Here is a 15,243-nt window from a genome sequence, read left to right as displayed (position 1 = left end):
TCTCTGTGCTAGTTTTACTTACCAATCCTGCACAGCATTGAAAGACTCTTCATTCGTGATGTCATACATTAAAATGAAGCCCATTGCACCCCGGTAGTAAGCTGTGGTAATGGTTCTGTATCTCTCCTGACCTGCTGTGTCCTGAAACAATAACGAACAAAATGTTTACATGTTGCAAATAAATTGGCAAATGATAATTTTTTTTAATAAAAATAAAATTCTGACAACAGTTACCGTACAACTCCACAATTCTACTCAAAAATAATCAGGGGGGGGAAAACTGAAAATAACAGGATAAAGGAGAATTCTGCATCAGACCATAATATGAAGGACCATTCTGCCATGAGGTGAGAGTGGAGAGAAGCAGAAAGGCATGGCCTTCTGTCATGTCGTACATCCTGAGCCATTCACTGATTCATGTCATCCAGCCTGAGAATGAAATCTTGTCTCCTGCTCCTGCCTTGTACCTTCCCAGTTTGACAGAGGGGACAGGTAAAATCTCACGTCCTGGATAAAACGCTTGGACAAAACAGCATGCTTAAGATCTTCATTATAAGATCAGAATGGTTCCTCAAGCCTGGAAATATCCTGACCAAAAAGGTTTTAAGCCATTGGTGCTTACATTGACTTTAGCACCAATACAGATCTGCACTGATAAAATAAAAGCTGGAGGGCAGTGATTTTAAAGAATGGTATCCGACCAAAGAAAAAGTTTGCTGATAGTCTCTTGTCTCAAACCAGTTTTCTCTCTCATTCAATTGCCTTTGAAGTAAGAAATGTAAGTCTTCCTTTCTCCTACTGCTTGCTTTACTTATTTCCATTAAAAAATTTTCAGGGCAGGGACTACCTGTTAATACATTTATAGGCAATGTCTAGCATAACCACTCATGTCTGTACTAAGATTGTGAAACAATAGCAGTAACTAACATACAGGAAAAGTATAACTATTTCCTGTTCCAGCACACTTATTATTTTTAAACCATAAATATTAAAAGCTTTAGATGAGACATATGTAACATTTCAGTGCAATCCTGTAACTAACAGATCATCTGCATGTATTCAATTTTAACAAATTTCGAAACTTAATTTCACTGTTTCAGATTTTTTGAGTGGATAAGAAATAGTTTATTTTACAATAGACAAAATTTATTTAATTTGCCTTCTTACAGAGAGAGAGAATAACCAGTGATAAACAATGTTTTATTTGGTGTGTTTTCTGAGACGGTTCCTGGGATAGTAGTACTGCCTTGTGAACAAGAGAAAAACAGATTAAGTGGGCTTCCTTCTTTACACATATATCATTCATCTTGTAAACTAATAAAGAAAGGAGATTCTACGTATATCATAAACCAGTTATAGAATAAGAAACGTAACCAAGACAGTTACTGAAACCAAACAAGGTCTTCGGTAAAATATATGGATGCTGTTCATTCTGGATTATGGCTGCTACTGCTTTGATGTAGTTTCAGTGATCCAAGATGAAAAGCTATCGTAGAAGTCAGACTCTAACAGGTCTCAGAGGAAGTTAGGTGATGTCTTTGCAGGAAAGGCCAGACAGACTTAAACTTTTTTCTGCTTACACTCTGGTCTGGCTAAGTCTATACCAACTGTGGTCTGGAGGTTGAATAGCTGCACTAACAGAACTGCTCCCAAATTTTCTGGTGGTATTACTGAATATTAAGGTATTAAGACTCTTGTGCTAAGCCTGTACATATTCTAATACTCAGAGGTCAGTTCTTTCTCAGTAGGTCACAGTCTGTCAATAAGATGCAAGTATCATTGAAATGTTGAGTAAAATCATTTATTAGCAGAAAAAAATATCATCTATCATAATTTAAAACCACTTCTTTGTATTTCCTTTACGGAATAAGGTTTACTCTCACATGTTTAGCTGGCTTCATTTATTTGATCTGACATTAGAGAAAAGAGCTGGGAGGGACCGAAGAAAAATATGGCCTATAGCAAGCATGCAGCCTTTCTGTACAGAAGATGCATGATTTTCAAACAAGTTTTGTCAGTGTCTATCTGCTCATTTGTCAGTCAGAGACATGCATGGTTGGAAACACGAAGGTAGGACAAGCAGGAACCAACTGCTACTGAAGCAAATCTTACTTTGCTGCAGGCAATTTTCACTGAAGACTGCCAGCAGACAAGAGTGAACAGCCCTAGCAATAAGGCCATCAGTCAGTGAGGCTTCCTATCCAAGAAACCAACTATTTTCTGCACAGTCTTACAGGTAGCTAGCACAGGCTTAGGTACTCCTGATTACAGAAAATAAAAAATGAATGTCAAGGAAGACAAATAAAGATAAAACTTCTTCAACAATTCTACACAAAGAGAAATTAAGCTCCAGATGAAGATCCAAACACTGACTGGCTTTGGGACAGGAGATGCTCTTCTCGATTTAGGCATTTGATTTGGGTCAGTCTGGGAAGGAAGTGGGTATTTGGAGTTGTTCTCAATACAGGCACCTAATATGTGCCTGTAGCTAATGCTATGTTAATGTGATGAAAAAAAAAAAGATTTTCTAAAGTAGTGTTTCAGTGTATGGCATAGATGGATAACCATGAATAAAGTGGAGTTTATTAGTTTCAAACATTGATAATCACATTGCTGTTGGTATTATTTTCTATTCACTTGCCATAAGGAAGCAAATAAAGTTTTAATTGGTCTAATGCACAAATTATGCAGTAGAGTCTTTATGATCATGTAAGAAATGAACGCAAATATAAGTAATCAACGTTGTCAAAACTTTTGTGTTCCACACATTTATAAGCTTCTCCTTTGTTTTTTGACTAGAATATATTAATAAATGCCCTAAAGACAGTTCTTTTTGTATGATTGTTAACAAACTCAAATACCAATTGTCAACAGAAAGATCACATTAGAAACATCAAGTACTTTAATATTAAATATTATATTTTATTACAGTTATTTAATTTATTTGAAAGAGATAATGCAACAAGGCAAGTGGCCTTTCTCTCCATTTATTAGCTTTTACTCTTGTGGAAGAACTGAGCAGAAAAGATGTGATTTCTATATTTCATCATGTTTATATCTTTAAATCACTATGATTTAATCCTCAGGTATTGTTTTCTCCTTGTGCTTGAAGAAAACCTTTTCCAATTCAGGTATGGTTACTGACTGCAGCTATGTTATCTTAGTCTTTTTTGCAAGACCATGGAATTAACCTGATGATCATCTTTTTAGGTTTAAATTCTGAAATATAACATCTGTATTTTGCACTGACTGATGTTTGTTTCTAAGCAAGCTAAATAAAATAAGCCTGAGGAAGAATAAAAGTTGACCTATTATTGACTGGCATTTTAATCAGGACAGTTCATTTCCATCTTTGATGGGCAGAAAACAAGACACATAGATAGTCTTGGGGGCCTTTTCATTCATGTAGGTGATGTCTGGTAAGGACAACTGACTGCTCATTAAAGAAGTAGAGTGGAAAAGTAGAAAGGAATGAATGACAGTGAGGGAATGCTTTATGAAAAGTTCCACACACAAAAAACAAAAAGAGGCATTTTACAAATCTTGGTCAAAACAAACCAAAAGATGTCTCAGCAGCTGCAACAAATAATTTCAAACATTATATTCACTTTCATAAATTCTGTTTTTAAGAAAGTTCCCATAATTCCATTACATTCTGGTTAGGTGATCCTATCTTAGTGAATCTATTTCAATAGGCAACAGATTTTAGATATTAAATCACAGAATGATGAGGTTTAGTGGATATAGTACTTCAGAAGTACAGTTCCAGTTTCTGAGCATTGCATATAGCATGCTGGCTAATAGCCTGTGGTCCTGAGTATTTGGAAGCCTCTGAGATTTGCACTTTGGCCGTGTGTGCTTTGATGTCTCTAGTATGTTTTAGATTGTTTTTTTTCTTAATTTTTTCACCTATAATTGAAATTAGATATTTGCAAACATTTTTAGGTTCTAGATCCTGATATGTATGATTTCATATTGCAAAAATTCATTGCTTTTTGCTGGAAATTTGACAGGTAAAAGGACCAGTAAAGCTTTTCCATCAGTTAAGATTTTAAATAGGGGATATATACATATAGGGAGTGAAAGAGGAATGATAGATGTATAGATTGAGAGCAAAATATCTGCTTTTGGCTCAGTACGAAGATAGCAATTTGGTATGTATTTGGCCAACTCTCCTTTATCATGTATGTATCAAATGGAATGGAGATAGATAATCCTAGATTACCTTGGCTGTTCATTGGAGTTAAACTTAAAGCTGTGAATTCAACAGTACAATAAAGCCTGAAGACGTTAGTTATTTTTACAGTAACCACATGAACCAGGTTTTGTCGTGTGCTTCTCTCTTGAAACAACCCTTTACTAATGCTATGGGAAATTTCCTGCAGATTCTTGTTATTACTGTGTAACTGCCATACCATCGAAGGCCTTAGTGTATGGGGAATGCACCAGCTGCCGACAACAATGCTCTCAGGAAAATGGAGAGATACAACATAACAGCCATCTGTGCAAGAGAAACCAAGGATCTGATAGTAATCTTGAAAACAATAACTATCTAGGCTTGCAAAGTACAGTTAGCTGAGTTAACTTAGCAGAAGTAAATCCCCCTTACTGTCAAGTACTGTTAAGTTAGACTTCATCCAGAACATGCCATATCAGCTTACACTATTTTTAAGCAATATGTTAAATCAGGCCCTTGAATTCATCTGCTGAGCGGGTCTTCTCCTTCTCAGCCTTGCCTAGCACTGCATCACTGTCAGGATCAATACTTTATGTAAATAACTTCCAAGTGGAGTTGCCCATTATTAATGCAGGCAGTTTTGAAGGTGAAACCATACAGCATTTGGCAGCAAGAACTTTTAATGAGCCTATCATGAAGGAACTAATTCTGCAAAACACAAACTTATTTTGTAGCACAATTGAGCAACTTTGTGCATTTCTGTCCTGTATGTTAAACATACAAATATCTTCTTAGATTCATTTCTTCACATTATGAGTTTTACTCATACCACAGTAATGTGCCAAAAACCTGGCAGCAGTAGAGGAGGATTTCATGAATGGCATTTATATCTCTGCTGCACATCGACAATATTTGAAGACAAGGCAAACAGAAAGATAAAATTATAAATGTGAATTGGGTGATTTCTCACTTTGCAGGTCAAAATTCCCTGTTAAGGTAAACAAAATTGGCAACGTCAATCAAGAACTGCTGCTTCTTTATGAGTTTCAGGTTTCTTTACTGCTGTTGCTTCCCAAAAGTTATTTATATACTCCATCAAAGAGACTCTGTATTTCTCCATTTTCTCCTATTGATACATAAAAGGACTCGAGGCAGTAAGTGAATGAAAATCTAAACTGGCTCTTTTCAGAGCAGCACAAAAGATGTCTCTCATCTTTCCTCAGGGAACTTTCAGGTCTTGGGAAAGAAAGGATGAAAGGAAAAGAATGACAAATAATAATAAAAAAAAAACCCACACTAAGAGAGCTGTTCAGGGAGGGGCAAGGGACAACCTCTGCAAAAATCCTCTTGAAATGAGGGGCAGACAGAGGTAAACCCACATGAAGCCTGCTGCTAACTACCCAGGAAAACCAGCTGTGAGTCTATAGCAGAAATAACTGGGCAGGGCACAAAGAAAGAGGACAGGGAGAAAAGCCACTGGAGCAGGAGGAGTGGACTATCCCAGGAGCATTGTTTCCCAACAAACACCACTTCCAACAGAAAGTATTAGGCACATAGAAACACAGACATATGAACATTTACAACTAGGAATGGAAAATACAGTTCAAAACAGTTTCTTTAGCTAACGTATGCACAAAAGATGTAACACTGCATATTGCCATCTGAGTCTTTGCTTAGGTACCTATCTCTGTCAGCAGATCTTTCCAGACTTCTCATGGCTTTGGTTTCCCTGGAATTCTGTCTTTTGCCTACATACATGTGTATATATATGTATGTGTGTGTGCATGTGTTTTCTGATATATATATATATGTTTCAACACGTGGAGAGTGAAAAGCTTGGTACTCATTTTGCCAGTACACAGCTGCTAGACCTATATGCTAGTCCTTAGAATCATCCCAACATCACAGCTGACAGCTCATTCATCATTGCTGAGGGATGTGGGAGCATGGAAGAGCCAGCCGGAAATAGTTAGGGCCAGAGTGGTGGGGAGAGGTGTTATGCCAAATGTGGCTAGTAAAAAGGGCCTGGGAGGGCCATCCTGGCAGGCAGAAGGTGGGGTAGCGCTTGTGCTAGGGAGGTAGTTTGGCTCCTAGAAAGTCCCATTTGGGGTTATAAAAGTACTTTACCGACAGATTTGCTTTCTCTCACTCAATCCATGCAACTGGTAACTGTGCCCAAAGTTAATTTTCTTTTAAATTTTCTGTTTTTTTTTTTCTTTCTTGTTCTTTCTTTTCTCTCCTTCTGGTTTTTAAAACTCGTATGAAATGTTCATTCTCCACGGTTCAGTTACCATGCCTTCCCAAAGCAGAAAGTTAAGAAAGCTATGGTATCACTGTTTCCTTTCCAGCCCAGTGTAGCTTGACCTCAGCTGCCATCTGCTCTGGACACAACTTTTGAACCCCACTGCTGTTTCAGTGCATGCCTCCCTCTTCCTCTGCCATGAGCTGCAGCTTTCTCCTTGTCCTGTCTTCACTTTGACTGTGACCTGTCCTGCTCCATTGGAGGTGAGGATCAATTCGTCTTGTACTTCTTTCAAATCTTTGGATATACTTTACAAAGCATTTATCAGATCAGAAGGACCTGGCATTGTCTTTAAAAGTAAACTTGATTAATTAAAGTACCACTTCATATTTTAACCAAGTTTCATCTTAGGTCTTAAGAGGAATTTCTCTTTCTGGAAAGGCTCAGGTTTTTTGGCCCCTGAGGACCCCCTTGTTTTGGCATTAGAAAAGGATAAAAAGGATCTTTTTTTTTCTTTTAGATCCTTATTAGAAAGGATCAATATTTTTTTTTCTTTTATTTTATGAAAAGTGTTACAGAATCAAACATTAAGTACAGCTGCCAAAAATGTATAGTAGAAATAATGAATTTACAAAATCTAATTTGCACTTCATGTAATAATGCAAGTATTTTTTAATGAGTAAAATTAAAAGGCAAATTAATATTAGAGTCCAGCTTGTAACTACAGCTAGGGAAAAATCAGCTAAGTAACTTTCTATTTGTGTTGTTTCTAAATACTTGTAAATAAGACTGTAAAAATTTCCTCACATCTTTCAGAAAAAGAATGAAGCAACAGAGCGCCACTCTGAAAAAATAGTTATATACAAACAAAACCAGCAAAGCTGTGATAAGGATCTTTGTCCTACAGGCAGCTATTACCATATTGGAAAATCACTGAAAAAACATTTGCTATTTTTAGTTTTGTCGTATTTTGTTTTTAAAGCTCCTGCTCCCAGAGTCCTGTGATTGTACAAGACCAGCAACATTTTTTTTTTTTAATTTTAATCTTTGTGGTCAGAGACCAAAATGTGTCCCAGTGCATAATAAAAAACCAAAAGGCATTTAATGTGGACTGAAATTACTGTATTAAGAATAAAATTTTTATGAAAACCAAAATAATTTTGGAATGCTGACATCTGGCTCTGAAATCTGGCAAAGCTTGAGAGGATACCAGCAACCTGCTTTTGAGTGAAAAGAACACAAAGAAATATTAGATCTATAATAACATTACAAAGAATGGTAATCTTAGAAACCTGACACTCAAATACACGATGGACAATCTTCAGACTTGACAGAAAGTCTCCTTAAGCTCCAGGAGTGTACTTGGTAATTTAGACACTAAACAAACAGCAGTCATCATACCTACAGTGGGATGAGGATAGGTTGCAATGCAGTCAATCCTAATGCTGAGAGATTTATGACTATTAGGAAAATAAAAATCACAGATGTTTCATCCATAGACAAAGCAGGCACTAAACAGTCCTTCAGCCCTTGTCTCACTTGGCTTTGGTGACTGCTAAATGTATTTGCAACTTGGTGGTGTTTCAAACTGGCTCCTCCACCCACAAAGCACTTAGGCATCTAAAAATAGGTGTGCTCTTGTCTGTGAAATGAAGTGGTCTGTGTGGGATTTTTTTGGAGGTGGAATGTTGGGGTTGTTTTTGTTTTGTATGTTCTCGTTTTTGGTGAGCTTTTTCATAGCAGTACTAAACCTTTTACATCTTTATCTGATCTTCCACGATTTTTTCAAGGCCTTTCATTTAGTGGAGATAGGAAAAAAAGCTCAGCTGTAATACAAGGGCAAAGACGTAGAGTCAAGCTGACTATTATCACATAAACAGAGCACAATGTCAAGGTATATTGGAATGCCAGGGTACCTTCCTCTTTCCATTTCTGTGCTTTGATTAAATACTTCTAAACCTTTTGTGTTAACTACTTCTCTTTAGAACTTGTTATTCAGAAAATATGAATAATAAGCTTTCAGCTTTTTCTCTCCCTTGTCATTCTGTCTTACTCTGCTTCTTGGAGACAGCTTTCTTTATTAACATTCATTACTCATATTTAATTAACTTGCCTTTATTATTCAAGATGAGGTGGGATCCACAGATAGAGAAAAGTTTCACCAGCCATTTTGATAATACCTCTATGTTAGTGGCTCATTGCACTGAACAAATTTGCATAATAGTGTCATCGTGTTACAATATTATGCAAATCCTTGTCCACTAATCAGCTAACAGTAGCTCTTAGCTATTGAGAGCTGTGAACAGAATTCTTTCTTCATGACAACACTGAGCTTAGCATATTTTTGTTCTGAGATTTTTTTAGAAGCACGGTTTTGTAACTCTCCAACTCTAAGAGAAAAATGAATTAGTGGTACAAAGGACCTTTTAAAGATATAAACCAAGCAGTCTTGCCAGAAACTCTCTCTCCACCTCTGTTTTTCCTTGTGATAAACCCCTGCGTTTAAATCTGCAGTGAAGTTTCTCTCATTTGAAACAAATTACAGGAATGTTTCCATTAAATATTAATAACCTTCCAAACCTTCCCAGGAGTAAAAGAATGCATTTCTATGCAGAATATTAAGTTTAGAAAACATGGTTAAAGGCTCATTAGAATTACTATCAACTTAGGCTTTTTACATAAAAATGTTTTAAATCTCAACTACCTATAAAAAGGAAAAGAGACAATCTGCAACACAGAAAAGCCACATTTTACCTATTTTAAGGAAGAAACTACAAATACAAATACCTTTGTGACACAAAGATGGTTCATGAAAGACCAAGAATCTGACCCCAAGACTTTTAGGCTTTGAAAGACTTCTCTTTCAGTGCTTTCAAAGCTGATCTTTATTTAACAACTCTTACGAGACCTCAGGAGATCTATTTTTCTGGCTTTTAATTATTTCAGTTTTCCTGTGGAAAAATTAAGAGGACACATCCTCTATAACAAAAAGATACACTATTAGAATTATCTACATCTAGTTAGGATTTGTCTATTGATTTGAGGATTCTTTAAATTGTATTGAAGTCACCAAGAAAAAGAGGTATTATCAAAAGAAGATGTAATTCTTGGATACACCATAAGCTTTGCTAGAATCTCTTCACAAAGGAAAGAAATGTTGAAGATGTCAAATAGAAACAACAGTATAATTCACTATATGATCTGGGGTGGTTTTCCATCTGGAAAATATATTATGTAAACTAAAGGCCTCTGTGTTCCCTTGCTTGCCAGTAAATACCTCTGCACTATGTCTGCATGCCAAAAGGTTACACCTAGAGGACAGTTCTCTAATGTCCTGGTATGTGATGAGAGAAATGTAAACGTACATCAACCAATCATGACCTTTATGTTGTTCTAGTTTAAGACTGAAAATTATTGAAGAGAGAGTTGTAAAAAGAAGTTAAATATGTCAGGTGTGATTAACCTTTGAATCTTAATGTTACTTCAAATACAGTGCCCTTATCCTTGCGTTCTAGTCTTGGGGAGTTCTGGCATAAAGTGGCACAATTAATTTAGTTTTCAGCTAAATTGCTGTTTAATTTGGCTCCTGATCTCTCTTCTTTTTTAGCTCAAACTGGTTGAGAGATACGTGTTTAGCATATGTATAATCATATTTCGCAATTCTAATGACTTCTTTGTAATTTTAAACTCAACTTTTGAGAAAAACACAGACTCGCCAGAAAGTATAATTGTCACACCTATTAGAATAGAATAGAGTATTTCAGTTGGAAGGGACCTACAATGGTCATATAGTCCAACTGCCTGACCAATTCAGGGCTGACCAAAAGCTAAAGCTTGTTATTAAGGGCATTGTCCAAATGCTTCTTAAACACCGATAGGATTGGGGCATCAACCACCTCTCTAAGAAGCCTGTTTGAGTGTTTGACCACCCTGCACTAAAGAAATGCTTCCTAATGTCCAGTCTAAACTTCCCTGGCACAGCTTCGACCAATTCCCACACATCCTATCTTTGAATCCCATGGAGAAGAGCTCAGAACCTCCCTCTCCACATCCCCTCCTCAGGAAGCTCTAGTGAGCAACAAGGTCCTCCCTCAGCCTCATTCTCTCCAAACTAGATAAACCTAAAGTCCTCAGCCGCTCCTCACAGGACATGCCTTCCAGCCCTTTCACCAGCTTTGTTGCCCTCCTCTGGATGCATTCAAGGGCCTTAACATCCTTTTAAAATTAATATATTTATTAATAAATAATCTATAAAATTAAATACAAATATAAATACAGTATGAATATAATATTAATATTTATTGTTTTATTTTATGAATGAGAAATTAGTCTTTTTACATATGGGAGCTGCTTTGGAGTCCCGGCTACTGTGCAAAAGACTGTGCTGATACCAGTACCACCACTACAGGTATATAGGTTCATATAGGAAGCAGAATAAAAAACACATTATCTCATTCTATTACTCTCTCAGACACAGTCACAATCATGTGTTCCCTTAGGATTTTGTCCAAAGAAATCCTGAAATAATTAGCAACTTTTATTTAACAGATAACTTTCCAGTGTCATTGTAAGCAGAACGCTGAACACCTCCACTGACAATCTGTAAGCAGAGACAGTTCATGATCAAGCATTAGAGCAAATGCAGTGATGCTACTGCCTTGATCACTACAGAGCTATTTTATGAGTTTGAAAATTTGTTTTTCTTTTTTTAAAGTATTACAACATCACACTGGTATAAAAAATGGTATGTACATTTTCGTTACATGAGTATCTGTCCCTAGGTGTAAAAACCTCTGAGTAAAGTCCTCAAAAAGAGTGGTCATTAACTTGAATTCTAATTTTGTCATGCAATTATTTTGAAGATTTGCGTCTATTACATCACTTAAACAAAATAGATTCTTTTAGAATCCAAGCAGAGAGATTTCTCAGCTTTCCGAGAAACTCAGAGAGTTTCTAATTTTACAGTGCTGATTTATTTTCCTTTGGTTTATTTTTTAAGCAAGTGAAACAGTGGATTATGGGATCCAATAATATGAAATTTTCAAGCAGAAAATAGGGAAAAAGTGTTCTTGGTTCTGTAGCTGTAATAGATTAGATCTGCACTTATTTTTCTTTTAAATAACAAAATATATGTTTCAAGATAGAAAACCTAGATCATATCTAATGATATAGTAAATTAATATAGTAAATTAATATAGTATAGTAAATTAATTAACCTTTTAGGAAGATCCAAAACCATTTACGCTGATCAAGTGAAGGAGGACAACTCTATCAGTCCTGAAACTGTAATGTCATCACAAGAGGTCAAATCACGTACCAAAGAAAAACAGAATTAAGAGATTTTGACCTGTTAAGGTAGAAGGCCTGACTGAAATGCACTTTTCTTTCCAAAACCATTCTATAATTCTTATATGTACTATCAGGCAGAATGATTGCCCCAGGTTATTTGAAAAGTTTTGAATGTAAATATTTCAGTAAAATAAAACATGCTGTTATAAATAATTTATAAAGGTAGGATTTAGATTATATATGATGTACTATAATTAGTGTTATTCTTCAGCTGTGATTTTCAAACTACAGGTATTTTTCCAGTAATCAGAGTTATTCTGTCTTAATGCATCATAAAGGAATAGGAAATTACAGTCTAATGGAAGCAGAAAAATGACCAGCTGTGAAATCTGTAGCAAGTATAATTATAATCAGAGCTACATTAAAGCACAAGCTACTACAAAACCAGACACTGGGCTTATACACAAAGAACAGTCTAAAAACAAATTGAGTGTAAATAACTTTCAAAGGGTTTTGCTGCCTACAGTGCACCACTGACCAAATTGAAGCAGTAGATGTTTGATGACATCAATTCTGCTTTAAGTTATACACTGTGCTATTTCTTTTCTAATTCAAAAATTCAGTAAACTAAGACTCAGCTCCATGGAAGTCACTATATTCTACCATAGCTCTATCCCATTCCTTCCCAGTCTTCTGTTTGTCATATAATAGTGGCTTTATAGTAGTAGTAGTAGGGTTCATTAATTTGTAAACACTTTGTCACATAGGTGCATGTTTCTGTGTATACACACAAATTTAAAAATATATATATGTATATAATACGACCATATGTATATAACATAAATAAAACATACATATTCCACTATTCCTATTGTGATATAAAGATTTTTTGTGAATTTGCCCCAAGTACAATGTCTTTATGCCAGAGATGAAGAAGCAAAATTTTTCACATTGCAAATTTTTGTCTACAGTTCCAGAATTTTGACTGACCGTATTAAAGCATGAGGAAAAGAAAATATACCTATTCATAGTTTTTCCCATATACATTTACATTTCATTAATTATAAACAAAGAGAAGAGTTACCTTAACTCTCTTAACAAAGAAGAGAGTTACCTGAGGGTTAAACTCTGGAGTACGAATGCAAGCGTACTAAGATATTGTAAGCATTTCAGATTCGTATATTATTTACCAAAGAAAATCGTATATAAATTTAAACATAAACAACAGCCAATCAAATGAATCCTTTTCAATTACAGGTTAGACTAAATTAATTTTAAAAGCCAAGCTAAGAAATCCCTTGATAGAGTAGCAGTTAAGTACACAGCAGAATTAACATAATTTAGGTTCCTTAACAGTGCCTGTCCAGGTCTCTTTCACTGCAAAAGACGTCTTTTTGGGTGGACCCATATTTTTCCTGTATGCAATCTCTGCCTTTGGCTGCTGCAACCTGAACTCAAACCCCAGAAATCGTTCCACTGAATATAACACTGACCAGCATATTAACTGGAAATTGCATTATTAGACACTCAACCATGTGTTCTTTGATCCTAGATAAAAACTGAAGATTATTTCTACCCTGATTTGATTACACTGTGGAACATGTTCTCTCATTGTGCAGACATAACTGAATTATAATCCATCAGCTGACAAAATGCTCTATGACTGACAAGACAGACTGACAGCCTAAAAGGAGACTTGAATAAAGAAAGATTGAAGAGAAAAACTCAGAAAGGTGTGGTTTTTTTTTCTGATATACTTTCTAATATATTGAGGTAAAAAAAAAAAAAAAGTCTGAATTCTGGTCATTTACATGTAAGCATGCTCAAAGATTGCTGCTTCAACAAAGGAAGAAAGAGGAGGATAATTTGCCAGAGTTGTTTATTAGTCAGCTTCACAAAGGCTCCCAGGGGTTCGTGTTCATGGGCACATAGCCCAAACAGAAGTGGTTGATTTTGCTAAATCGAACTTATGTTAACAGGGCAAGGAGAGAGGGGAAATAGCCCTTTTCGAACATCTGCCATCACAAATAGCAATTTTAGAAGTCAACAGAACTCACTAGTTGAACTTGGAAATTATATTCAGTTTCAGAAGTCCTTTGGGTTTCAAAGTCACCTTAACTGATTAGCAGAGGCTAATGTGGGGAACGTATGATTTTTCTCCCATATTTTCCCTTTTAATCTTCAGTCTGATTAAAATGTGATCAATTTTCATGAATATGGATGTACTACAATCCTTTGTTTTGTACTACATTTTCTTTGATGTCAAGTACCATCAAAGTTACTGGATGCTGCAGCAAGTTCCATCTTGTCCAAAGTTATGAAAATCAAACTTCTTTGCTGTGCCTATACAGGAGTTTCTGGGTGCTTCAAGTACCCAGTCTTCTAAACTGTGAATGAAGACAGCTCCATAGGACAGCATTAGGTGTTCACCAATGTTGAGAATGTAACTGACACTAAAGAAATAGCAATGATTAATAGGATTGAAATCTGAAAGGAAGAAGGCCCATCTCCACCCTTAGCTACACAAAATGATTTAACAATAAAATAGAGCTCAATGATATCCAGACTGATGCAAACCAAAGTGAAGATCTAACTTCCCAAACAAAAGAATTCAAATTTTGAGTAATTTATTCCTACCGACATTGGTTTCACCATAACGTTTACCTTTTTATATATTGCAGTGTCGTATTTATGTGTTTCTGGGTTTCAATTATATTAACTTACAAGTATTTCCTGAAGAAAAATTACATGGATTTTGGTTTGGGTTTTTTTAGAAGGCTATTTCAGTGTTAGACCTTTCCTAAAGCAGATACACCGGGAGCAAAACCAATTCAAGTATTTACGGAAAAATTACACAAACCATTGACTCATCACCAGATACTATATAGTAAAAGTTCAAGTAGTTCCAGCATGGATGTTTCACAATAAAGTATGACATGTACTTGGCAATGTATTATAGCAAAATAATAGATTCAATCAATAACAAGTTAATACTTTAAAACCACAAATTTAAGCAAAATGCAATTTAGTCACCTCATATGCCCAAGCATGATCTTAATCTCACAGCACAATTTAACTGAACGTGGAATAAAACTACTAACCACAAAAATGATTCTCTGCTCTGAAATCTCATATTAGACTTACCATATGCTTATCTAAAATAGAAAAATTGGAATGTCAAAGTCACCATGTATTTTTTCAGAACATGCTGTGAACTAACAAGTCTTCAGAAAGACTGCTGAAAATAACCTGCTATCCATTCCAATAATGTTTAGCAGAAAAGTGTATAGTAACAAATCTATTACAGAGAAATACATGCATATTATATCTGCTCCCCCTTTAAAAACAGCTTCAAACATAAAAATTTCAATTCTGTTTTTATATAGAATAATTTAGGCTAAATCCTACCAAAAAGGGGGACAGAGGGTGAATATAGTGTCTAAGGGAGGTGGTATACTTTCAACCTTTGAGATCCAATCAAATAGCTATCTTCTTCTCTGACCATCAACCCAGGATCCATGTAGTATGATCAGGG

General features: G+C 35.6%; 1 protein-coding gene across 1 annotated transcript in view; it reads right to left on the bottom strand.

Moving 5' to 3' along the window:
- RAB3C (RAB3C, member RAS oncogene family) overlaps positions 1–15,243 on the bottom strand; it is a 157,069-nt gene that overhangs the window by 76,215 nt on the left and 65,611 nt on the right. The window contains exon 3 of the mRNA XM_086629444.1: positions 23–141. Coding sequence (XP_086485570.1) covers positions 23–141 — 119 coding nt within the window. The remainder of the gene's footprint in view (positions 1–22; positions 142–15,243) is intronic.

Source organism: Tauraco erythrolophus, chromosome Z (assembly GCF_009769465.1).
Source record: "Tauraco erythrolophus isolate bTauEry1 chromosome Z, bTauEry1.pri, whole genome shotgun sequence".
NCBI lineage: Eukaryota > Metazoa > Chordata > Aves > Musophagiformes > Musophagidae > Tauraco > Tauraco erythrolophus.
The sequence above is the reverse complement of the archived record's forward strand: the minus strand, read 5'-3'. Positions and strand labels throughout refer to the sequence as shown.